The sequence below is a fragment of the Jaculus jaculus genome, chromosome 11 (assembly GCF_020740685.1).
Source record: "Jaculus jaculus isolate mJacJac1 chromosome 11, mJacJac1.mat.Y.cur, whole genome shotgun sequence".
NCBI lineage: Eukaryota > Metazoa > Chordata > Mammalia > Rodentia > Dipodidae > Jaculus > Jaculus jaculus.
The window spans coordinates 45223292-45249227 of NC_059112.1; the positions used below are offsets into that span (position 1 = coordinate 45223292).

The 25936-nt window shown below is 38.5% G+C and overlaps 1 protein-coding gene across 7 annotated transcripts in view; it reads right to left on the reverse strand.

The window, feature by feature from the left end:
• The window catches only part of Slit2 (slit guidance ligand 2), a 370481-nt gene extending 344774 nt beyond the window's left edge, over positions 1-25707 (reverse strand). For 3 of the 7 annotated variants that reach the window (XM_045161147.1, XM_012948213.2, XM_045161149.1), the window contains exons 1-4: positions 25024-25706; positions 22366-22437; positions 21135-21206; positions 9150-9221 (exon numbers count right to left, since the gene is read on the reverse strand). In XM_045161147.1, coding sequence (XP_045017082.1) covers positions 9150-9221; positions 21135-21206; positions 22366-22437; positions 25024-25202 — 395 coding nt within the window. In that variant the 5' untranslated portion in view covers positions 25203-25706. Of the gene's footprint in view, positions 1-9149; positions 9222-21134; positions 21207-22365; positions 22438-25023 lie in introns of all 7 variants that reach the window. The other 4 variants (XM_045161148.1, XM_012948212.2, XM_004656085.2 and 1 more) reach the window with 2 other exon arrangements.
• Between the last annotated feature and the right edge of the window lie 229 nt (positions 25708-25936).

Sequence of the window (25936 nt, forward strand, 5' to 3'; positions counted from 1 at the left end):
CGGGATGTATGATTTACATATCCCATTATTTTTAAATGGAGAGTTTTAACTACTACTACAAACAAATCTTTAAGCAACTGACATCATCTTCTAAATGACTTTCAAAATAGTTTGTATATAGTTGAACAAGTTTACTCAGTCAGCATATAATTCTTATATACATATATATATATATATATATATATATATATATATTTTTTTTTTTTTTTGTTGTTGTTGTTGTTGTTGTTTGTTTGTTTTTTTGTTTTTTAAGGTAGGGTCTCACTCTAGCTCAGACTGACCTGTAATTTACTACATAGTCTCAGGGTGGCCTCAAACAGTAATCCTCCTACCTCTGTCTCCCAAGGTCTGGGATTAAAGGCATGCACCACCACGCCCCACTTAATTCATATTTTTCTTTCATTTTATCATTCAGGAATACAAACCATTAAAATATCCATTTTAATATGTACAGTAAACAGATACTTCCTCAGTCACAATTGCTTTGTTTCTATCCCAAATTCATCTTATATATGAAATTTAAAACTACATTAGTCATCAACTGGGAGAGGAGAAGTGATATTCTCATGAAAACTATCCCAACAGTAAGGTACCTTCTGCGGCCAAATAAAGAGAAATGAATGGTATAAAGGCACATTTTACATCAATGGGTAATACTGAAAATATTAAGGTGGCTGGGCTGATTTACATATTATTACAGAGGATCAATTTAAGAGGCAGGGGCAATGGGATCAAGAACGTGCCTGAGGGCAAGTTACAAGGACATTTACTGACTTGTTTTCATGTTACTTGCAATGTGAAGATGACAGTAATACAGATATAATTTCTACCCTCCTTGAAAGTTGAATATATTCTTTTGAGCCTCCAAAGGTAAAAACATGACCACATCCATTTTATAGGTAAGCACACTTGACACAAGAGATGAAAGACTTTCAAAGATAACAGACCCACTAAAATCCAAGTTGATATGTGAGCATTACTTTAAACCACTTTCTTAATAATGCAAACAAAGTTGATTTCAGGGACTTAAAATACAATGTAACAACAAACATGCATTGACGTTTTTTATTATAACTAACCTCCTATCAGTACTTGTGCCTTGAAATAATATTTATGTCAAGTCTAGTCCCCCAATTATACTTTTGAGATTACCATGACAATTCAATGATTTAAAGACATTAAAAACTTATATAATTTGTTGTATATAAGGAATATTTTAGACACAAAAACCACATATTTAAATTCATGTTTCAGAAAATACTGCTACTTTCAATGAGCACTCTAGGTTTCAATTTACATGCTAACAAAAGGTGATGCCCACAGATGCAGGATACAGGCTGTGCCAGACAGCACTGAACCCAAGGAGGAATACTGTGAGTATTTACTGGGTGGGGAATTAATGTGGTGAGAAGAGCATTTACATTTGCCAAACAACCATTTAAATAAGCACACAGATGAAAAGGCTCTCCTTGAGCTTGACTGTCCTATGTTATGGGCTCTGTTGTGGACTTCACAGGGGTCTACTCTGTGGGGCACAGCAGCAGGAACCTGCCAACTTATGACCTTGCCCAGCAACAAGCTTTCCACTGTGACTTCTTTGAAGAAAAACTGTCAACACCTGGAAAATCCTCAAATATCTTACATTTCACTGGATTTTTAGCATCTAACTCCTAGGATTATATATTGATTTTACAAATTCAGGGCTGGAGAGATGGCTAAGATGGCTAAGAAGTCAAGGTGATTGCCTGCAAAGCTTAATGTACCTGAGTTCAATTCTCTACTATCCACGTAAAGCCAGATGAGTTTGTTTGCAACTGCTAGAGCCCTTAACATGCCCAGTCTTCCCCCCCACCCTCTCTCTCTCTCTGTCTGTCTTTCTCTCTGCTTGCAAATAAATAAATGATTCAAAACAGGTCCTGATGAATAATTGCCATCAATTTTATTTATTTATTTCTTTGGAGTGTGTGTGTGTATTTGTTTTACCTGGAAAATGGTATTGGCTATTCTGAATTACGATCAGACACACTTATATCAAGTCTTTTTTTCCACCTAATTAAAAGCAGTCTTTCAGGGCTGGAGAGATGGCTTAGCGGTTAAGCGTTTGCCTGTGAAGCCTAAGGACCCCGGTTCGAGGCTTGGTTCCCCAGGTCCCACGTTAGCCAGATGCACAAGGTGGCGCACGCGTCTGGAGTTCGTTTGCAGTGGCTGTCAGCCCTGGCGCGCCCATTCTCTCTCTCTTCCTCTGTCTTTCTCTCTGTGTCTGTCGCTCTCAAATAAATAAATAAATAAATTAAAAAAAAAAAAACAGTCTTTCAGATCTGGCATAGTGGAGAATGCCTGTAATCCCAGTACACAGGTTGGCTAAGGCAATGAGGCCAGCCTGATCTACATAGTGAATCTCAAATAGCCAGTACCACATACTGAGTTCTTCTCATACGTAAATGATTGATATATATATATTTTTAAATAAACCCTTAAACTATATAATAGTCTTTTTTCCATTTAAATTCTCTCACATATGTCGATTTTATCTCATATTTAATTAATAAAAACAGATTATCTTGAGCCAAATCATAAGAGTTACATGTTGGGTCATGACTTGCAGAGACATTTATCGTACTAATAACTGGGGGCTAACTCCACAATGCACGACCCATTTTCATTAATAAGGAGGGTCTAATGGGAGGGGGTAGATCACAGATGAGCCTAAATAATGGTACCAAACTGCCTGTATTTACTGAAAAGAAAACTAATAAATTAAATTAAAAAAAACCTGAAATAAAAATACTCTAATTTATTATGAAAAAAAAAGAAGTTATAAGGTACTTAATAAGTAATAAAAGGCTGGTATTTTGATCACTAGAAATTAACACTATTCAGTATTTTATTCTATTTGGCTTGTTCTTTGTTTTCAAAGATAAGGAGTAAATCCTTCCTCTACCCAAAGCTTCAGTACATAAGGCACACAGGAGGCTGTCTGTAGGCTCGGCACTGAGGTCAGGGGTAGCTACTATGGCTGTGCCCACAGTGAGTAATGATGCTGGTCTAGCTGGCCAATGGTAACCGTAGCAACTCTAGCTTACAATTCCTATACAAGCCTGCTAGATTTATTGTGGCAGGGGCCAAACAGGCCAAAAGTAAAATGAAGCAGGAACTATGGCACCTGACACCTCTGGTGGCTCGTACTTTAGTCAGAACTGGCAGAAATTAATTCAAGAGGAATTCTTACACTGCTCCACTGTTGTATTTTCTTTTATGCTTGAATGCAAGAACCTAAATGAGATAATCTTGACATCCAAAAATAGGTTTAGGTCTCTGTAAATGTAGCATTACCTGAAACTAGGAGATGTTCCTTAAATGAAAAGAAAAAAAAAAAAAAGGACAATTTTGATTGTGTTCAATGCTAAAGAAACCAATCTCTCATTAGCCACATTGTCCTCTAAATTTAGTTTTCTATAATTCATAATGCTCTCCTTCCAGTTTACTCATTCAGGATGCAAACCCTGAACCTATCAGAGACTTAATTCAATACATTAAATACTTATTGAGACCTTATAAAAGTCAAGTCTCATGCTAGTCCCTGGAGATATTAAAAAACAAAAACTGTTTCCATAACATATGCATGGAGTATCGGTGAGCCCAATTGTAAAAATAAAACTCTGAATATAATACTTCACAAGTACAAAAGTGATTTTATCTGGGTAGTAACATAATTTCTACTTCTATTTTTCTGAATTTTAAACCTTGGCAAAAAAACGTATGTACTACCATTACAGCTATTTACATCAAAACAAAAACTATGGTTCATTTTATGAGAAGAAAAGGGGGGAAAGACAGCATAAATATTATATTTATGATGCTAGTAAGCTAAAACAAAAGTATGACGGTTTCCTCTCTAAAAGGTCCCATTACTATAGCTAACAGAAAAAAATTTAGACAAGTGTCTTCTATGACAGCAAATAAGCTGCCACCTAACCATCAATCCACTGAAGCCATCAAAATCTATTTGTCTCAGTGAAGTTTGAACAAAGCATATTTAAACAATACTTCTATTATTGGCTTAAATAATATTTACTAATGTTAGATAATTTAGTACACCTAAAGCTCACTGGGTAATAATTCCCACTATTGCACCAGAAATAAAAACTGTATGCAAAGTAGTGTAATAAATTATACTACAGGGACTTAGGTAGCTATTTTCTGTTTGTGTTTGTTTTCTTTGAGTTTGGTAGGTACAAGTGAAAATGAGTTCCTGCAAAGTACTTTGGATGGCCAAGCTTAGGTTAGAAGTCTGAGTAAATATAATAACACATGAAGAAATAAGCTGAAAACCACAAAACAAATATTTATAACTAGATGCCCAACCACAGCACTATCTGTAAAATTCCTAATGAGAAGGATTAGCAACTGTGAACTCACATCGGAAATTGTGAACCACACCCTGGTAAACTGCCTTCAAAGAGCAGCTTATCTGGAAGATTTGCATACACTCCCCATTGGCTTCACCCCATCACAGTCAAGCACTTCAGAACTCACAGCAATCTTCTTCAGCTAACGAGCTCCAGATTTCCCTGAAAATGATTTTCACTCACTTAAGTGGCTCCTAAGAATGCAAAACCGGGGATTCAGAGGAGGAGTAAAGGGGAGGATGCAACCTCCCTGTGTGCATTAGGAAACCCATGTACTGACTCTTTTCACCTTCAACCTATCACCTTTTCCTTCATTTCCCCTTTACTTACACTTTCCATCTGTCAACCAATGCTTGGAACTTTATTACACTGTCGTGCAGTTTATGCAGAGTTGGTATTGTTTTACAGAGCTCTGTTAATGGACTGGATAAATGGTAATGCTATTTAAACTAGTCTGCTCCAACAAACACAGCTGCAACTGTACTACTATTTCTGAGCAAACATCTTGACCTGGACATGCAGTGCTCTCTCAGACCCTCCAAAGAGAAATTGGAGCAGACAGCAAAGGGAAAGCATATTTGGCTGCTAGCAGCAATCAACCGTGGCAAATCATAATTCATATACCGTATACCCTCTTTTTTCTTCTCTATTGCATCTATGCTCTGCAAAAAAAAAAAAAAAAAAAAAAATGCATGCATGCTTTCCCTGGCATCTTATTTTCAGTCAAAAGTAAAATGGCAATTATTCATTACAAAAGCTCAAAGAACAGTTGTGTATATTTCACTTCATCCAGATAGCTTTCATCTATGCAAGCAATGTTAAAAACCAAGTACTAGCTTATGAACTATATAGTAAACTCCTAATATTTTTTGCTGTTGATATATTAGGAAATATATATTAAGTAGTGGTAAAATGTACAGTAAGTAAAAGGATAGATTTTAATTATATTATGTAATACTTTATGGAGAAAAATTAATTCCACGTTTTTTCTTTCACTTTTTATATACAGATGTCTCTACTATATTATGCAGTCAGGCAACTAGATTCTTTAATGTGTATGTGAAATAGCTAGTCAAATACTGTCTTTGTGCTAATATTTCTTCTCCATTATTTGTCAAAAATCTTATTTTTCTGTCACTTATTCTTCTTGTATTAGAAAGATTCAGTTTTTAAAATAAGAATAATTTCAAGTGAACATCTCAAAGGACATTTTTGCATATATCTGAACTTACTGTTCCATCTGCTTCAATATTTGTTTCAGGTGAGCTAATAAACATATGTATATCATAAGGGGAAAAAATGAACTGCACTGCTGGTATTCCTAACTATATTAGTCCCACAGTCAGCTTTATGAACTTTCGTCCTTTGCTTCTAAACGTTCATGATGCTGGTTCTTTAGTACATAATTACCTTCATTAAAAGGTGATCACACATAGCATATAATGTTTCTTCTCAAAAGTAATAGCACTAACAATTCGCCCATCTAATTCGTGTTAGGCAACTGGTCCTCTGTTCAAAAGTAGTTTTCAGGACTTGAAGGTAACTCAGTGAGAGAAGCACATGCCAAGCAAGCATGAGGACCTGAGTTCAGATTCCAACAACCTACACAGAATGCTAGGAATGGTGGTGGATGCCCTTTTTCAAAGTGCTAGAGAGGTGGAGACAGGTGGATCCCAAGGATATACTAGCTATCTAGGCTAGCCAAATTCATGAGCTCTGCCTTTAGTGAAAGACCTTATCTCAGAAATTAAGGTGAGAGGGCTGGACAAATGGCTTAGCAGTTAAGTCATTTGCCTGTAAAGCCAAAGGTTCAATTCCTCAGGACCCATGTTAGATGCACAAGTGATGCATGTGTCTGGAGTTCATTTGCAGTAGATGGAGGCCCTGGTGCACCTATTCCCTCTCTCTCTCTCTCTATGTCAAATAAATAAATAAATTAAAAAAAAATAAGGTTAAGATGGAGAGATGGCTTAGGGGTTAAGGCACTTGTCTGCAAAGCCAACGGACCCAGGTTCAATACGTCAGGACCCATGTAAGCCAGATGCACAAGGGGACACCTGCATCTGGAGTTTGTTTGCTGTGGCTGGGGGCCCTGGTGTGCCCATGCTCCCCCCTCCATCCTATTTCACTCAAATAAATATAATATAAAATATAGTATTTAAAATATAATATTTTTAAAAGTAAGGTGGAAAGCCATTGAGGAAGGTCTCTAACACTGACCACCCACACACATACACATGCACACACAAAAGTACACCACATATGCACATGCAAAAAAATGTTTCCTAACTTGAGTGTACAGGGAAGTTACACCTCCATACCTGTAATCCCAACACTCAGGAGGCTGAGGCAGGAGAATCATTGCAAGTTTGAGAGTACCCTGGGCTAAATTGTGAGTTCCAGGTTAGCTTGGGTTACCTAGTAAGACCTATTTCAAAAAAATTCACTTCTAGACTTCTATGTACAGCCAATGTCTATTCAATTGTCAAAGAGAGATTTGTGTGCTGGAGAGATGGATTGTGGTTAAGATGCTTGCCTTTGAAGCCTAAAGACACAGTTTCTATTCCCTAGTACCCATAAGCCAGATGCACAAAGTGGTGCATCTGGAGTTCATTTGCAAGTGGCTAGAGGCACTGGCATGCTCATTCTCTTTCTTGCTCTACTTGCCTCTCTCTCAAATAAATGAATAAATTAAATTTAAAACACAAAAGGAGGGATTTGTTGTCAGTATTGAACATGACACCATCAAGGTAAAACTGCAAGAATATCACAATAGCTATGTACCACTTACAACTAGTCCACCCAATAATTAAAATGTTAGATTCCATTACTGTCCTAGGAAAATTCTTTGAGACAAATAGGCATATACAAATCCTGATGATATCTTCTGGCTACCCAGTTTCCCTGTCATTGACATGACTTTATTCATCAGAAAACATCATCATTGTAATATGGGTTCTATTTCTTTTGCTCTCTCCTACAAACATATACAAGTTCAGAAAATTATAAGTTAAGAGAAAGTCTCTTTGTTCCACTATGTGATATTGTTAAAAAGATCAAAATTTCAAACAATATGACTTGTTGGTGGAGATTCTACAATGGACTAAGCCACTGGAAAACTCAGAGGAAGTGACCACAAGCACTTGTAGAGTAAACACCAAACATTCTTATGCCCCAGGGGTAGTATTGCCCTTACTTTTGGACATTTCCCTTCAATAACTGACTACTTTGAAAGCAACTAACAGCCCATTCAACAGTTCCACTCAAGTTCATTTTTATAACGCATAAGAAATGACTCTGCCCAATTGCTGCTGTCTGCACGTACACACTACTAGAAAAGTAATAGGTAAAAGGTGCTTCTTCTAGGCAAGCCTTGAACCCAGTTCTTTTAAGTTTCTCCAGCCCTCCATAACTCACTATATAAAGTGGAGTCCTACTCAAAACTCTAAGACCGTTCTTAAACACTGAGCACAAATATATAAATAAAAGTTTCAAATGACATATGTACATATAAAATTTGTAGCTGTCTACTTCCTACTTCCCTGGGAAAAACAGAATCTAGAGATGTTTCTTTGATTAAAAAAAAAAAATCTTAAATGGGGCCCATTAAGCAGCAAAAATCACAGAAAAGCAACACAGCCAGTGACTGTGGCAATCCTGAGAAGAGCAGATTCAGAGCAGGGAGCTGCAGTGTGTCATCAGGAAAAATTCTCCACATAGTGAGATAAAGTTATCAGGGTGACGGAGCAAATATACTGGTTTCAATGGGGTATATACAAGAGAAATGCCCTCCTACTTCCTGAACTGATAGCAATATATTACTTGTAGGCTACAAATTTTTGTGTTACAATGTTAAGTGCAGAGGAAAGCAATATGCTCACTTTTGCCACAAAGAGTGCCATGTGGGAGTTTCCCAGCAACCAGGTGGAGCCACTCTGAACAAGTTACATCTTCACAGTTACTTACAGCAAACAGGGACATCAATGAGCAATGTTTATTTTTTTTCTCCAACACTTTGTAGCTGATCTCCCATCTGCGCAAAGTCATACATACAGCTGAAAATCTAATTTTGAAAGCTTTCAGAAATGTGTTTTCACTATTATATACCAGGTCAGCAAACAAGCAGTCCTGGGAGAAAACACTGATTTCATCTAATACATTATGCTCTTTTAAAGAATAACTTCCTTTAACCTTCTAGTACATAGTTAATATGAAAACCTTGCCTTCTAGCCATTCATAGTGTAGTTTGCAATTATGGCTTTAAACAAATGCTTCTGAGGGTATTTATAACACTCGGGTATTTAAATACCTGATGATAACATTTGAAAACTAACAAACACTAATACTTGAGCATTTAAAAAAAAAAACTCCAACAAAGCTAACAGATACAACTCCAGCTTCCCAAGAAACACTGAGAACTTTCTCTTAAGAAGTGAATTCTTTTTTTCCTCTCAGAATTCAAAGTTTCCATTAATAGATAAATCTCACCATCATTACAGGCCCCAAAACTAGGCAATAAAGCAACTACAATAACACACATAAACCATAACATAATAAACCAGATAATGTCATTAGAACCGCAGGAAAAATCTGTTCATTTCCTTCAGAAAATAAAAAGGCAAACTTTGAATCCATGAATTTGTTTAACAAATAGATTCCAAGAAAGCACAAGGAAACAGATCCAGACTTTTACTACAGCATGAGGTATTACCCAAGCCAACAGTAAGATCATGTACTTACAGCCTGTAGAGCTTTGAAGTCCCAAGGAACAGCAACTCGGGAAACAGCTGAAGGTGATTTCTATTTAACCGCCTTTTGAGAAAACAAAAACAAGCTGTTACATAGAAAACACATAACAATAAGAAGGTGATTAGTCAAGTCATGCCTCATCCTCTTTCAAGAAGGAAAGGAATGACATTCAAAAGAATTTAAGCACTGCAAATCATACTTGGTTACACCTTTTTGTTACATTACTCTTTAAAGCCATGTTTCCTCTGCTTAGTGCAGATGCTTGCTGGGGCTTCAGAACCCATCCCTGCAACATCAGTCAACCAGAGGATGCAGTATGAAGTATTTCGTAACGCAAGACTATCAAGCAACTTCAATAAACAACAGAAATATTACAGAAAAAAAATCTGTGCTAAAATAATTCCTCCACTGTCTCAAATGGCCAAAATTTTCAACCAGCATTGTGGACTGATGTGATTTCAATTTTGTAGGCCCTTCACAAAAATAAAGACTGAGCTCCAGATAATTATGGCATCACAAACTATTCCAATAACATTTCTAAAGGTTTAGCTAATATTGAAATGTCTTATATGTTTTAGGAAGAAATTTGATTGCAACTCTAACTCAATCAGAACCCCAGTGTATGCCACTGAGCTCCTTGAAGGCAATGCACAATTCCTAAGTAGTGTGATGTACCAGTATTCCAATCCTAATTATTGTAGGTGCACAAAGCAATAGTGAATTCAAAATCACTATCACTTTGCATGTTCCAAAACCGAAATGCAATGATGTAAATGCATACCCATACAAAAGGATTTATAGGTTGTTTAAAGATGAATGTCACTCTAAAGAAACTGGAAACATTTCTTAAGTCTTCCAGACAGGAAAAGAGGGCATGACAATCTTGTCATATTTAGAGGATCATAAGGCAGATGCAGGATTACAGTTTGTATTTCTTCAGAAAGTAGATTAAGCATGTCCTTTCTAAGTTATTCAGAGACATAAAACACTACCTTGAGAAATTCTCCACTTTCAGTCCCATATAGTCAAACAGGCTAAGCTGTTATTTTCCTGCACAGCACATACTGAAAATACAGCTTTTGTCAAATGAACAACAGTACAAGTGAACTTCAAAACTTTCCTATACTGAGAGGTCCTGATTCAATGAGAATGACCATCACTTTGGTCACAGAAGCTCTATTAGGAGGCTGCTTATGTACAGAAATATTCTCGGGTCTTAATAAAATGGAAAATGTATCTCAAAACGAAGGACAAAGAATAAAATTTAGAGGTGAAAGGGAGATTTACTTCCCACTTACACTAATTCTTATGAATAAATCACATAAAGAAAAGTGAAACCAAAAGCACCTCTCTCTTCTCTCTCTCCCACTTTTTCCCTCTTTCTCCCTTTCTCATACACACACTCACTTTCTCCCTCTCTCTCACACACACACTTTCTCCCTCTCTCTCACTTCTCCTCCCTCACCTCTCTCACTCCCCATGTCTCTCTCTCCCCCCATCTCTCTCACTCACTCCCCCATCTCTCTCACTTTCCCCCTCTCTCTCACTTTCCCCCCTCTCTCACTTTCTCCCATCTCTCTCTTTCCTCTCTCTCTCTCACTTTAACCCCCTCTCACTTTCTCTTTCTCACTTTCTCTTTCTCTCTCTCTCATGTTCTCTCTCTCTCTCATGATTCTAAGAGGCTATACTTCCATAGTCTACATTTTCCAAGGAGAAAAAAATACAGTTTAATTGTGATGCTATGTTAGTATTTCAAAATTGTTGATTATGAAATATTTGCAGTAGTAGGATTTAGAATTCTCTAGCAAAGCAACAGTTTTGTAAAGAATACACAAGAGCCACTGCTGATCTCTCAAGTGACATGCAGGCTGTTCTGAATCATAGTCAAAATAACTTATGAGCAAATCTCATCTGACTCTTCAACTTGCAAGCATGCTACTCCACATTGGACAAGTCCCTGCAAAAGCCTTTGTTCTCTGTATAGAAATCTGCTCCCTTCCTCCACACAGTACCTTGTTACATCCTCTGTGAAAGCACACAGCTGTCCCATGTGATGTTACTGTCTCCCTTGGCTATGTCCCCAAAGCATCTAAGAGCCACTTATGTGCTCCTCTCTTTCTCAGTGGCCTGTGGTATCCTCAAATGTGAAGGCTCTCTCTTCTGGCACTTAACTGTTTCAGGCTACATCAGAAAGCAAAGAAATATCCTGTTTCCACTCAACCCTCTCCAGTCTTCCCTGGCACTTGGTAGGTTCTGATGACACAGAATGACAAGGGTGTATTCTCTTTGTATTCTGATATACTTCAGCAAGGGCCCAGTCCCTTTATGTCAGGACCAACTCGGTCATACTTACTGAGGTACCAGCCTCAACTGACTACAATTAACCACACCCCATCATCCCTTCAACCTGTTTCCAGGTACCTTAGGTAACTTCCGCCTGTCAGATCCATCTTTCTCTCTTGCCTCACCCATGTCTTTGTCATCATCATCTTCTACTAATGTTCATATGAAAGCCTCTGTATCAGCAACATTGAAGCACAAGAAACACGGTATTTCAGGTTGGGAAAAAGCACTGTCTTTCCCTTCATTTTCATACACCTAGTAGGTATTAATTCACTCCACAAGCAACTGCTGATATATATTAAGCTTATTATGGTATCATCGCATTTCTGTGAGGCTCACATGAACTACTTCATTCACTTTCCAACAACCTCATGAATAGGTAAGACTCTTTCACCCACTTTGAAGAGCAACACACAGCTCAAAAGTGGAGATAGACCGTAGCTTCAGGTGTTGAGTCTCTATACAATCAGAACTATCCTTCTCAAAGACAATGTTCCAAAACAAAAATTCAAATGGTGGGAATTAATATTTCCTTGAGAAAAAAACAGGTTTATATACTCTACTTCTTAAAAAACTTTAAGTTAATGAACTGAAAATAATAATAATAATAAATGTGCTTCATTTTGGTTTTTGAGGTAGGATCTTACTGTAGCCAAGGCTGACCTGAAATTCACTATGTAGTCTCCCAATGGCCTTAAACTCATGCTAATCCACCTACCTTTGCCTTCCAAGTGCTGAAAGTAAAGGCATGTGCCACCACACCTGGCTAAAATGCCACGTTTTATTGTTTAAAAACATTAGGTGTATGTCAGCTCACCACTTTTAAATATTTTATTTTTATTTATTTATTTGAGATAGGGAAAGGGAGAAAGAAAGGGGGTGGGGGAGGATGGGTACTCCAAGGCCTCCAGCCAGTGCAAATGAATGCCAGATGTATGCACCACCTTGTGAATCTGGCTTACATGTGTACTGGAGAATCAAACCGAGGTCCTTTGCCTTTGCAGGCAAACACCTCCAGCCCTCAGCTCACTATTTTTAACTCCTACTTAATATAACTAAATTTGAGAGTAAAAAGATACAAATACTTTTCTGTGACTTTAATTATTCTTGCATGAAAATCATTATGAATGATCTGAATATACACAGTAAGCATGACATACTTCTGTTTAGAACATAAGACATGGTAGGCAACATCAAGTGGATATGCACTACTAAATAAGCCAGTGCAAGGGTCATTCTTTTCTAATGAAGTGTGTCTGTCCCTTGGCTTCTGTTCTATTCCACCAGTAACAGTATTCAGGGACATAAAGATATTTAAAAAACAACCACATCCCTTCAAAATATATATTTTAAAAAATTAAAAGGAGATTGTTATAAAATGACCAGAAAATAAATCTGTAAAGTACAGTTTCAAAAATCTTCAAGTGGGGGTAGAAAGATAGCTCAGGGGTGAAAGCATTCACCTGCAAAGCCTAACAACCTGGGTTTGACTTGCCAGTACCCACATAAAGCCAGATGCACAGTGGTGCATGCATCTGGAATTCGTTTGCAATGGCTGAAGGCTCTGGCACAGCCATTTTCTGTCTCTCTTCTCTCTCCCTCCCTCCCTCCCCCCCTCCTCCCCCCCGGCTTGAAAATAAATAAAAATATTTTTCAAAATCTCAGTTCATCTGGGTGTGGTAGGTCATGCCTGTATTTCTAGCACTGAAGAGGTGGGAGTAACAGCAGCACTGTGAGGTCTACGCCTGTCTGGGCTACAGAGAAATCCCAATGCTTGGGAGACAGAGATAGGAAGATTGCCATGAGTTCCTGAGATTACATAGTGAATTCCAGGTCAGCCTGGGCTAGGGCAAAGCTCTACCACAAAAAAAAAAAAAAAAAAAGAAAAAAGTAAAAAGAAAAATAAAATCTGCAACCACCTTAAAACTACGAATATGCAAAACTACTAAAAGGAGCATGAGACAAACTAATCTCACTTCTTTTTGCATTTACCTTCACTTCCTGGCACAAAGCACTAGACTGAAAGCAATTGATGGGAGGAAAGCTGTTGATTTTGCTTTACAAACTCAAGAGGAAGCTCCATGATGGCAGGGGAAAGGATGGTATGAGCAGAGGCTGGGCATCATCTCTGCCACAGCAGGAGCAACACTGCAGCAGGAGAGTGAGACAACGAACACTGGCCAATTGAGCATTAATAAACCTCAAGATTCTCTGCCTAGCGACACACCTCCTCCAACCAAGCTCCACCTCCCAAATTGTCATCAGCTGGGAACTAAGTATTCAAAACACAGAAGTTTAAGCAGGTCACCTAATTCAAACCAGCACACTTCCGATGTCACATGAAATATTACAGGGAAATAAAGAGGATAGTGCCATACTATCCTATGAACTGTGACTTAAATGAGTTGACATTAAAATGATACCAGGACAAGGAAATAGCATAACATAAATGAAGGATATTACACAGTGGAGCCAACAAAAATTAGTGAACTAAAAGACCAGGTGAGTCAAATGCCCATTGTTTAGACCAAGGACACTCAGCACTGTCCAAGGAGAGATGACAGTGGCCTGGTGGCATCTGGTCTGTTATCCCCCTTGGATGGGAAGCAATCGGCCCACAACCCTTGGAATTGTTTGGGATTCTCTGCATGGTGATTCACGCTTTCTGAAAGGTTCTGTGTTTCTGAGATTTTTTTTTCCCTCTGGTCAAAGACAATTAGGGAAGCCCAGTCACTGTTGTTCTGAGCTACTTGCTGTTTCTGAGTTGTGACTTTTCAGAAGTAAATGAGCTTTCTGTGTTCTTTGGCATGCCTTTTTTGTTTTAACAACCTGAATGTAAAGAACACCCAAATCATTATTCCCAAGCTTTTTTTCTTAGTTAGTATCTGACAGTTTTCCCTGTGACCTGTGTCCTTTGGTAAAGATCCTTGTCTGTTTTTAACTTTCACCTCAGTTCCACTAATATTTACAACCTTCCATCTGATTCAAACTCCGAAACACTTTTACCAAAGCCAGTGAAAAATGTGTTTCATATTTACATGTCAACATAAATATAAGGCCTTTTTAATAGCATGCCTGGTCTGGAATAGTAACTCAATAAATAGTGCCTTCTGAAAGTTAATCAATTCTAACATACCTTTCATAAATTAACAATCCAGGCTATTATCAAAGCTAAAACTAACCCCTTTGGGGCTGTTATCAGTTTAGAATGTTAACTTTTTTTAAAAGATTTTTTTTAAATTTTTTCTTTATTTATTTGAGAGCGACAGACACAGAGAGAAAGACAGATAGAGGGAGAGAGAAAGAATGGGCACGCCAGGGCTTCCACCCTCTGCAAACGAACTCCAGACGCGTGCGCCCCCTTGTGCATCTGGCTAACGTGGGACCTGGGGAACCGAGCCTCGAACCAGGGTCCTTAGGCTTCACAGGTAAGCGCTTAACCAGTAAGCCATCTCTCCAGCCCAAGAATGTTAACTTTTAAAAGATATTTTTATTTGTTTGAGAGAGACAGAGTGAGTACACATGGGCGTGCCAGGGCCTCTTGCCTCTGCAAACTAACTTCAGATGCATGTGCCACTTTGTGTGACTAGCTTTATGTAGGAACTAGGAAATAAAACCTAGACTAGCAGGCTTTCTAAGCAAATGCCTTTAACTGTGAAACATCTCTCGAGGCCTTTAACTTTTTTTTAAGCAATCACTCATCAATATGACGTAACAAAAGTAGTTTTAAAACAGTTTTAAAATAGTTGTTTGTCAATTAAGCTTATTTTGCATAATTTTAAAAACTCATTAGTGATATCAATAGTACTTTATCTTTTGAATGCAATGATATAGAGGTCAATACTTATTAGTAAAAACTTTGCATCCTGTTATTCACTTCAGTCATTAATATCTTTCTACGTAGTCAGGGAGCGTATGAGCAATGCTCTGAAGAAAAGCTTGAATAGTCTGTGGTTTCTTCTCATATTTTCTAGTGGCCACATTAAAAAAAAATCAGAATAGAAGTGACAGAAGAGATGGACACATTTACTCTATACAGATTAATACTCTTTAGTAACCTCAACTCTTCAGAAATGAGAAGTGTGTTGAAATTTAGAATTTTCCTTGAAGCACTCTGGACCAAGCATTTTAGGAACCTATGTACATTATCTCACTGGAATACTGCACTGATATTGTGAGGTTCAACAGAATAATTGTCTCTGTTTTAAAGCTGAGGAAACTGAAGTTTTCTGAATCAATGTGATCTAGGTCTCACAGGGGAACTGAAATTAAGAGGTTGTTTTTGTTTTGTTTTGTTTTGTTTTGTTTTTCCTCCAGTTTCTCTTACCTAATGCTTCTCGTTTTAAAGGGGAAGAGGGACTATGCATGAGAAAGAAAAATAAACAGTACAAATGATGAGGTACCAGGCACTAACAGAGAATGCTGGAAAGTGTCTAACATCACAGCTGGTTAATCTACCCCAGAACAAAACCAACATCATGTGACTGTGTCCTGGGTAAGCAAATGCTGCACAAAGGAAAGATATGTGGATACCATCTTAGTGATGCTCCACCTTCAATACATACACTCAGCCCTATCATTAAGAGGATTTCAATCTGAAACATTTTCAATATTCCCTCTGGCTCAGCTGATGTAACTTGCTTGGACAAAAGGACAGCACATGTGAGGTCCATACAGAAAGTCTTTCCTCCTATGTAAAGCTGTGCAATGTGGTCTAAGAAGGCATAATTCAAGCAGAAAGGTATCCCAAAGCAATGAAAGACAGAAGTAAATGTGAAATATTTGACATTCACTGCTTCCACAAATACATTGTAACAGTGCAAACTCAACTACTCATGACAGGGAGGCATAAAGGGCACAGCATCCAGCAAACACTGCCACAAAGGGTGAGCCCAAAACAGATGTGGGAAAAATAAACAGCCTTGCTGCTTTGGAATTTATAAACTAGTCCACAAAGAGCAAATGGGCATTCTTACCAGCGTTTGACTTCAGGATCCATAAAAACATTGCACTGACTGCTCTGCTCAACTTGAAGCAGCACACTTGCATGAAATCTTTCTGTGACCTCAGTCAGCAAACATAAGTTAAAACTGTCCATATTGTTTAGAAATGCATGGGGATAACTGGCCTTTAATGGAATGTCATTGTCTACAGCAGTTTTACTATAGTGACAAGCAACATTTGATAAGTTTCTTTAAAGAGGATTTCTATGAATCTAACTGTAGAGGTTTTAAATTTAAGTGTAAAGATGCCAGAGAACAGTCCTTTGAAATAAGTTTGCATTCTCTGCCAAGGAGATTAAGGAAAGTTATAGATGTGCTATGTGTTGCCTACATGCTGGCAAGTCAGAAGAGGGGTTCTTGACATCCTTGACAAATAGAGGATAAACAGTGCTATCCTTCAGACCTGTTCCACAACATATTCACTACCTGAATTCAAGACTTACAGTCCGTAACATCACACTGTACATGCCAATGAATGGTGTGTTCATGTAGTCAGGACTATTTAGCACCATCTTAAGGGGAAAAAAATATGCCTTTGATATGTGTTTGTGTGACATAAAGGTTGGTTTTTGTTTTAATAGAGGCTCCACTCTAAGGCAATCTGGACTTTCTGGACTAAAGTGATGATTTTTATTGTGTGAAACTTCAAAATATATAAGTTACCAGACTCATTGGCCAGGATTTCTTACTTGAGAGCATTATAACAGTGTTTCTAGGATTCATTTTGCAAGCAAGCTATGCAATGACAAATCCAATAGGAATAAAAACATCATTTCAAACACAAAAACTAAAACTAGGAAAGTGGAGCTGGGGAGATGGCTCAGTGATTAAAGGCTCTTGCTTGCAAAGCCAGCTGGCCTGGGTTCAATTCCCCCAATCCACCCACACAAATCCAGATGAGTTGCATTAGCAAGAGGCCCTGGCATGCCATACACACATAAATTAATTAGTATAATAAATATAATTAATATAATATTTTAAACTGAGAGTAAAAAGAAGTATGAAGACTTAAAAAGCTTGCAAAGCATGCATTCTGGCATTGGTGGGAAGTGATGCAACAGTCCTCACACTTACCACCATTACCTATGCAGTTTCTTTCATGGAGGGCATGTGCTGATTGTCAGGCCCATGCAAAGTCTAACATCCAAGATTTTCTATGGTATGCTACTAGTTCCCAAGGGCATAAGCCAGGCAGATATGTGCATCATTTTCCAGGATTACTGAAAATATCAATGTCTCCTAAAAAATGACAACCCTTAAACATTTCAAAACAGTCCTATGCTCTTCCATTTGTGTTATGAAGGAATTTTCAAAAAAGAGATGTTGATTTTCACTAGTGGAATCCTAAAGTAACCTAGGCTACCATAAAACAAAACTCAAATACAACAACATAATCTTAGCTGTGCTCATGTAAATCAAGTTTTATGTGAGCAACTAAAGCTATACCTGTCCCTGCAATGTCTGTGTTGATTTCTTACTTAAAAGAAATAAGGGCTGGAGAGATGGCTTAGAGGTTAAGGCATTTGCCTTCAAAGCCAAAGGACCTCGGTTCAATTCCCCAAAACCCATGTAAGCCAGGTGCACATCGGCCCTGTGAGCAAAGTAGCAAACTGTAAAGACAGGAAGTGATACTGTTTGTGAGGGGTAAGCATAGAACATCATCAAATACTCTTTACAACAGGAAGGAGAGTCAATGTAAAAAGAAAGCAGGAGGGAGGGGGTAGAAAAAGATTATAAAAGTTAAATATAGCAGAGGAAGGAAGGAGACAAGACTGGAAGAAAAAGCAGGAAGGAAAGATACCTTGACTGAAATTTTTTAACCAGATGCATTGTGGAACAAAAAAAAAAAACTCCTTATTTTGTGCCTATGATTCCTTGATTTACAAGTAATGGCATTCAAATACCATTATATAAAATTGAACTTGCTTCTTAAAAACTGTAAAACTTAACTTATAGAAAAAGGCATAGATATTTACTTTCAGATATCCTTTCTCTTATGTTAAAACTCCTTCAGCATAAAATATAAAAGAGCATAACTTTGAAGTATTCACAAAATACCTTAAAATGGTTTGCAACTGTTTTATTACATCATTTTAAAAATGAAAATAACTTAGAACCATAAATTACACACAAAGTTAATGTTTTTATTTTGTTTTTTCTTCTTACAAGTAATTGAAATTGTTACTATTCACTGTATGAATGGCTGTTACAGCATAAACCTTTTTTAACACATCTTTGAATAACTTAGAGTTCAATTTAAAATTTTACATCTAAATTATTAAAAATCATAGAATCTTATTACACAATTCATAGATAAATGTTAATTTGTTATATCCTCTCTCTTACATTGTCCCTTGCAGTCTTGTGAGAAAGTAAGCAATATTTGTGATGTTAAAGACTCTGATCATAAGCCATAATTATCTGAATATGGAACTCACAAGGTAGTATTTTTTTGTATTTTTATTGCTTAAAAGAATATACTGAACAAAATTTAAAATGGTTTGGTTCACAATAATATGAATGCATTCCTTAGTAAAACTTCCTTGCAATTTAATGTATTTAAAAATAAATATTTGAAAAGTGTATTCACAATGTTCCTAAGGAATGGCTTTGAATTCCAGAGTCCCAAGGAGATGAATTGGCTGTCAGATAACAACGTGCTTCCATCAGATGGACTTGGCAGTTGTAAACAAAAGGAATTTTCTCAGCTTTTCCTCACAAATATGAAATATTTGCTCTCGGCCAACAGCTGGGGTGATTTAAGAAGTCTTGCATATATATTAGTTTTCATTCAAAATTACAAGTCTTCTTCCCATTTTGAAACATCTGACTTAGTCTCAGTGGAATAGAATATTGTTCTGAGATGAAGTGACATTCTCATGGGATGTAAAAAAAAAAAAAAAACAGTATCTACTTACAACTATAATCAAATTTCAAATTGTACAGCATCTGGCTAACAATTTATAGGAAAAGTTAATTTTTTCAAGAGGAAAATATAAAGGAAACACTGACAAGGCTCAAAAAATATGAAAAAAGTGTGTTTTGTTCTAAAGTATTAAAATAACAGGATAACCAATCGAAACTTCATCTGTGATTTAGAAGGTTTAAAACAAACAAAAATAAAAAACAAGCTATGTCCATGGTATGACTATAAGATAGTCTTGATGAAATTGTTGGTATTAAATGATAAATTATCCATTCACTTAAACTATATCTGTACTTTTAAAAGTGGTTGGATTAAAATACCTTTGAGTTAACCACTACCTATTAACTATTGACAAATGTCTATAAAAGAGATGAAAGAATAGGGTATTGACATCAAGATCTATTATGAACTTAAGAAATGAGCTATGAACTTAACCAAATGTTTCATTTCCCCCCAACGTAGTGATTTTAAGTTTATTCATTTTGAATTCCACAACTGTATTCTTTATAATACTTGTAATGAGCAAATTTTTATAGTAAAATAGACATTTTTGTGCTTTACTTGAGGTAACAAAATGATCATTTAAATTATCTATGTAGCCTACATATTTAAAAATGTGTCAGAAAACAAGAAGGCATTTTCCCAATTCTAGACAATTACACAGAAGTTTTGCCCATGAGCCCAGTGAATCTGAGTATATGCTATGTGTAAAATGAATAGAGTTAAGTAGAAATAAAAATTTCATTTTTACCCATTGTGACTATTAAAGTAGCCATAAAAACTTTATTTTTTTTACTTTAACAGACTTTTACTTGTCCTTAAAATGCAAACTTAAATCAAACCTAGATAATAAAGACATGATATATGTAATTCATATTTTACATTATATATAAAGTCTCTAAGTCGTCTGATCTCAATAGAAATTTCATCTATTATAGACACATGCTGTGAACATAAATGATCCCTTAGTAATATATCATTCCCTAGGGTTTTTGTGTTATACAAAACATATTTAAAGCATGAACTCTTCATTTAAATTTCATGAGGGAAAAAGTGTTAAAATAATCACACTCTGATAAAGTTCTTACTTAAATAGTATTTCAGTTATTTCTACAAAAATATTTTAGAAAATACAATAAAATATGAAAATAATTTTAAGTAGCATTTATTAACAATGCTCATCATAAATGCTAAATATCAAAAGAATCATCAGCCACATTTAATATTTTTACTCTGAAATGTTACTAGCGGCATGAAGTAACAACATGGAAATATAAATGCTTCTAAATAAAAACTCTCTATTTTCCATAATACACCACCAATGCAAATAATACTGCCACCCTTTTTCCTTGCAAAAGCAAAAAAACAAAGTAGATAAACAAATAACATACATGTGTACATCTTTCAGTTCCAAAGCAATGGCTATTAAGCAAGTAAGTATTTTAGAAAAGTCCAACTGTACTTTTGGATGTCATTACAAGTTCATTCTCCTTACCCAGAAACTCTACTTGTAAATTAAGTCTGAAATCGCTTATTCATCCTCCATTTTAAAATAAACTTAAAAATCTAGGACATGCAATTGCAGATAGAATCTGAAATTCAAGTGCTTGGTTTTTTTTGTTGCTGTTGTTTTTGTTTTGTTTGTTTTTTTTTAAAAAAAAAAAACAGCCCTATTGTCATGAGTTTGGGAGTAAAAATACTTACAGTCTCTCCAGTTCTTTCAGATCCTGGAATGCTCCTCTTTCGATGGTGCTGATCTTGTTCTCCATAAGCTGACTGAAATGCAAAATATAACATGGCTTCTTAAAGTTGCCATCTAAGGAAGGTCAAGTCAAAATATAACACGCCTCTTAAAGTTGCCATCTAAGGAAGGTCAAGTCAGCAACTGAAAGTATAACCTCTTTCATCTCTGAAAGTTAATTTTTGCTCTAAACTGAGATTTAATAGCAAATTTGTTAAAGGTATACATGTGAGACTAAGGAGGGGAAATAGTGTATACATCATAAAACTTTTATGTAAAAAATAACACTAAAGTGGTTTTTCATTGAATTTTCTAGTTAAAGGTAAGATCTGAGCCTTAAATTGCAGTATCACATTGTGGTTTTGGCAGTTTTTAGTACACTGATGTTGAACTGAGGAGTTTATCACATACATACTTAAATTCTGACATATAGATTAACATTAGCAACTGAACAGTGTCCTAAAGCCCCCCGCCAAAGAACACTGCATGTAAAGTGGTCAAAAGTATGTGGTCATTGAATATAAAAAGTTACATTTGTGTGTGGTGAAAGCAATTTTACATAATACTGGCTCTCTAGTGATGGTTTACTTGCAGCTAATTTAATCAACTAGTTAGAGAAGTAACCATATTGCAATAATTTTATATTAGTTACAAAGTTATAAAATATAATAAGTGCACTCAAAATGAGACCAATCTTTAAAAAACATCCCACTCTCCACCTCAAAAAAAAAAAACACTGCTGAAAAGCTTTATTACCTGATTTTAATGCTAGAAATTTTATCAACATTTACTTTGAAAAAAATAAGTCTGTACATTTTTATTTAGTAATAAAACACAGTTCCACTGACATTTTCCAAATTAATTGTAAATACTCAATATATCCAATTTCTCATATTATTTATTCATACCATAAAAGCAATTATTCTACATTTTTACAGGCATAAGGTATTTAGGGTATTGCAAAGCAAATATTTGAGATCATTGATGTATTTTTCCCATGGCCTGAGTCCAATCTTTAAGAACACATTTTTTAAATTAAAAGTCATAGTACAATCACAAATAAGAAGACATAAAACCAAAATCTGTTTTTAGCTTTTCTGTCACTGGAACGCTTTTATAAGTGCAGAGCCACCAGAAGTTTAAATATGCCATCTTAAGGACCAACAAAACTCCCTAGAGGAAGAACCCACTTACAGAACTCTTAGGTGTCTGAGGCCAGCAAAATCTGTCTTCGTAATTCGTGTGATGTTATTTCCATTCAAATCCCTAAGAGGCAACCAGAAAGTGAAAGTTTCATTTTATTTATATCAGATTTGCTTAAGCAAGGTAAAATCTGAAATATAATTTTAAGATGGAAAGTTAATTCGGTTAGTGAAGTAGCTTAGAAAGTCAGTGGGAGAGAGAAGGAAGCCACCTTTGAAAGACTACTTTATAAATAGCTCAACTTCCAAATTCAATTTCACTGGCATATGACAAGAAAATGAAGTTAGGTTATGTGTTTGCGGCGTAAATGTAAGCGAGTGATTTCCTGTTGAGTTTTTACAATAAGTGTGTTTATTTCAAAGGTGGTTTGCTATGTAGCTATTATTTTTAGACACATACCCCAAAGTTTCCTGTAGGAAGTTTAATGAATAATTGTTCCATACTCTTAGATGGGAAATTTTAAGAATTTAGAACACTGTCCTAAGGCAGCAGGATGGCTAAAGTTTCTAAGGCAAAGGAAAGGCCTACTTTGACTTCAAAGGCTCGCATGTACAGACCCTCTCCTGCCCTCTACTCCAGGTCTGAAGGAGAGCTGAACTCTCAGCTCACAGACCCTCGCCTCCCCTCTATTCCAGGTCTGAAGGAGAACTGAACTCTCTGCTCAAAGACCCCGCCGTGATGGGAAAGGGGGCAGCAATGCAAGGAACACTCTTGTAAATTCTCTTACCTTGGGTGATGCAAACTGACTGGTACATTCATGATCCTACAGTGATTACCAATAAGTCCAGTTGCCTCAGTGGGAAGGGGCCAGGGGAGAGTGGACATAAGAGTCTAACCCAATGGGAACATGACAAATTTGCAATATGTTCACACTTGTAAGTTCTCAATATTAAAATGCTGTACAGAAAACTCATGCTTGAAATCAGTAAAGTGCTTACTTGTGGACTTTTGTAACAGCCCTGAATTGATTATTTTCTGAAGACGCTATAGATGTCTCATGAGGATTTTTTTTTCCCAAGTACACTGCTGCCATCTCCCACCTCCAGCCCCTCCTTTCCTTTCACGTGAGTGGCATGTTAGCACGTCCACTGTTCTGGAGCATTAAGTGCCAAGTGCTCATTTCCTTTCTTTCTCACAACTAACTTCTAGGTGCTGAGCAAAATGCCACTGAGTCCTTCCTAAAACCGTTAGGTTTTTTTTTCAGAGCTGTTATCACTTGCATCCCCCACCCACACTCCTGGTAAGTGGAGTCCCTCCTGGGAAGACACCCTGGTTAAGTCCCAACTTGCTCAGCGTAAGGGCTGGAGGGGGTAAAGAGGACTAGGCAAGGGACTGCCCCCACCCCCCGCAAGGCTGAGTGGTAAGCGAGCTTTTGCTAAGAAAGAAGGGGCCCTTATACAGACGGAGAGGTTGGAAAAGAGAAGGCTGCTGACTTTGTGCATGCAGAAGTGTGTGTGTGTGTGTGGGGGGGGGTGATTCTCCTCTGCCGACAGCCGCCCCACTACAGGCACGCTAGCCCGCGCCGCGCGCGCGCGCGCAGAATCCACGCGCAATCGCGACAGCCTAGCGCGCTTTGGTCATTGGGGCGGACGCCCAGCGGCTTTGGGCATTCACAAAGAGAATAGCCTCCATGCTCCACTTCCCTGACTCGGGTAGCGCCCCACCAGAAGCGCGTGGGCCATCAACACTGAGTCTGCGTTTACTTCTTCATTATTCCCAGACTAGGAGGCGGGGACGTCTGCGAGCAGCAGAGCGCGAAGGAAAACAGCAGCGGGAAGATGAGCTGCCACCACGTGAAGGGGTACAGAAAGTGCCAGAAAGGTGGAGCAGGGCATAAGGACCCTGCAGGAAGGACTGGGGGCGGGGGCAAAAGCGCCGAGGGTCACCAAACCAGTCAGACTTAGATTCACCAAAGAGCTAACTCCTCTTAAACCACACGACAGGGTCCTCACATCAGTCGCCCCCTCGGAGAAATTCCTTGGGGACAACTACCTCCGCCGCCTCCTTCCTGCAGAAGCGGGGGACAGACGAAAATCGCGGGAGTCTGAGCAGTGCCACTGCACCAGCTGTTGCTCTCCTGGGACTCCCTTCCTTACGCAGCCTGTAAAAAGTATTCCCGGGCGTCGAGGGATCCCCGTTTCCCCTCCCTCTGACCCCAGGAGGCCGACACAGTGCCCGGGAGCGGAAGTTTCTGTCTTTTGAGCCATCCTGCCATCCCATCCGTGCTAGTCCGCAGCGCCAATATCCTGAAAACGACCTGCGAGTGTTTGCAACCACAAGGTGACTCCTTTCGCAGAGTCAGGGAAACAAAGTCGCACCTTCTTTGCCCCAGGCATCTCGGAGTTTTTGTTCCCCATCTCCTTGGACCCTGGTCTAAAGGAAATTGTCCACAAGGGGCTACGAATGGCGGGACGAGAGCTGGAAAGGGGACCAAATAATGCTGCCAACGGACCTGCCCCTCCTTGGCAGCACCCCTCCCTGCTTAGTACCCTCCAGGAAGGCCCAAGTCCTGCGGGCACGTGCAGGAGAACCAGTAAGATCTGTCCCAGGCACAGGTCCCAGACCACTTGGACCTTCCTGGCCGGAAGCTAGGGATGCGCTACCCCAGAAGGGACTGGGAGGCGGGGAAGGTGAAGAGGCCATACTCACAGTCTCTCAGTGTTGCGGGGAATATTCCGGGGTACGCTGCGCAGTGCCAGTCCATGACAGTCCACCGTGCTGCCCGAGCAAGAGCACTGTGCCGGGCACGCCTGCGGCGCCACCTTGTCCAAAATCGACAACACTAACCCCAGTGACAGGGACAGCGTCTGCCAGCCAATGCCGCGCATCTTCCCCGTGGGGATTTCTCTTTAGCTCACTGTTCGGAGCAGTGCCCGAGGCCCAGTGCCTTAGAGAGGGGCTACCAGCAAGAATGCCCCGGTAAATGTGCACAAAATAATACAGAACGGTAATATTTAAGGCAGTAAAGCCAGTAGACACACACTCCTTTCCACGCTCTGTTCTCAGAGCAGAAGATCCGTGGCAACTTTAGGTCCTGAGGATCAAGCAGCCTGTCTAAGACTGACAGGAGAACCCCCCCCCCCACCTCAAGAGCAGCAGACAGGAAACAGCGAATCTTCTGTCTCCCAAGATCAACTTGGCGGTGGTGACCACGAAGGTGCAGAAGCCAGCTGACTGGGGGCAAGGGAGGAAGTGAGATCCCACCTTCCGTAAATCAAATTCCAGTGGGGAAAGCAGTAGGCAGAAAGAAGGAAGCTCAATAATGATGGTGGCCCTAAACGAACTGGGCTTCCCGAAGCTAGAAGGCGCAAGAGCCCCACGGGCCCGGAGAGGAGCGCGTGAAAAGCCTGGGCATGGCGCGTGGGGGCGCACGGGGCGTTTGCGCAGCCCCGGGGGCGTGGGGCGGCGCTGCGGGGCGCAGAGATCCAGTCGCACGGCCTCTCCCTCCCTGCTGTTCCGCAGTAGCCCCAACCGATCTTCGCTGTCTCCCGACAGCCAAGGATGGCTTGCTCACACTCATGCACTTAGCTCAAGGATGTCTCGGCAATCCCGCCTCCCACCG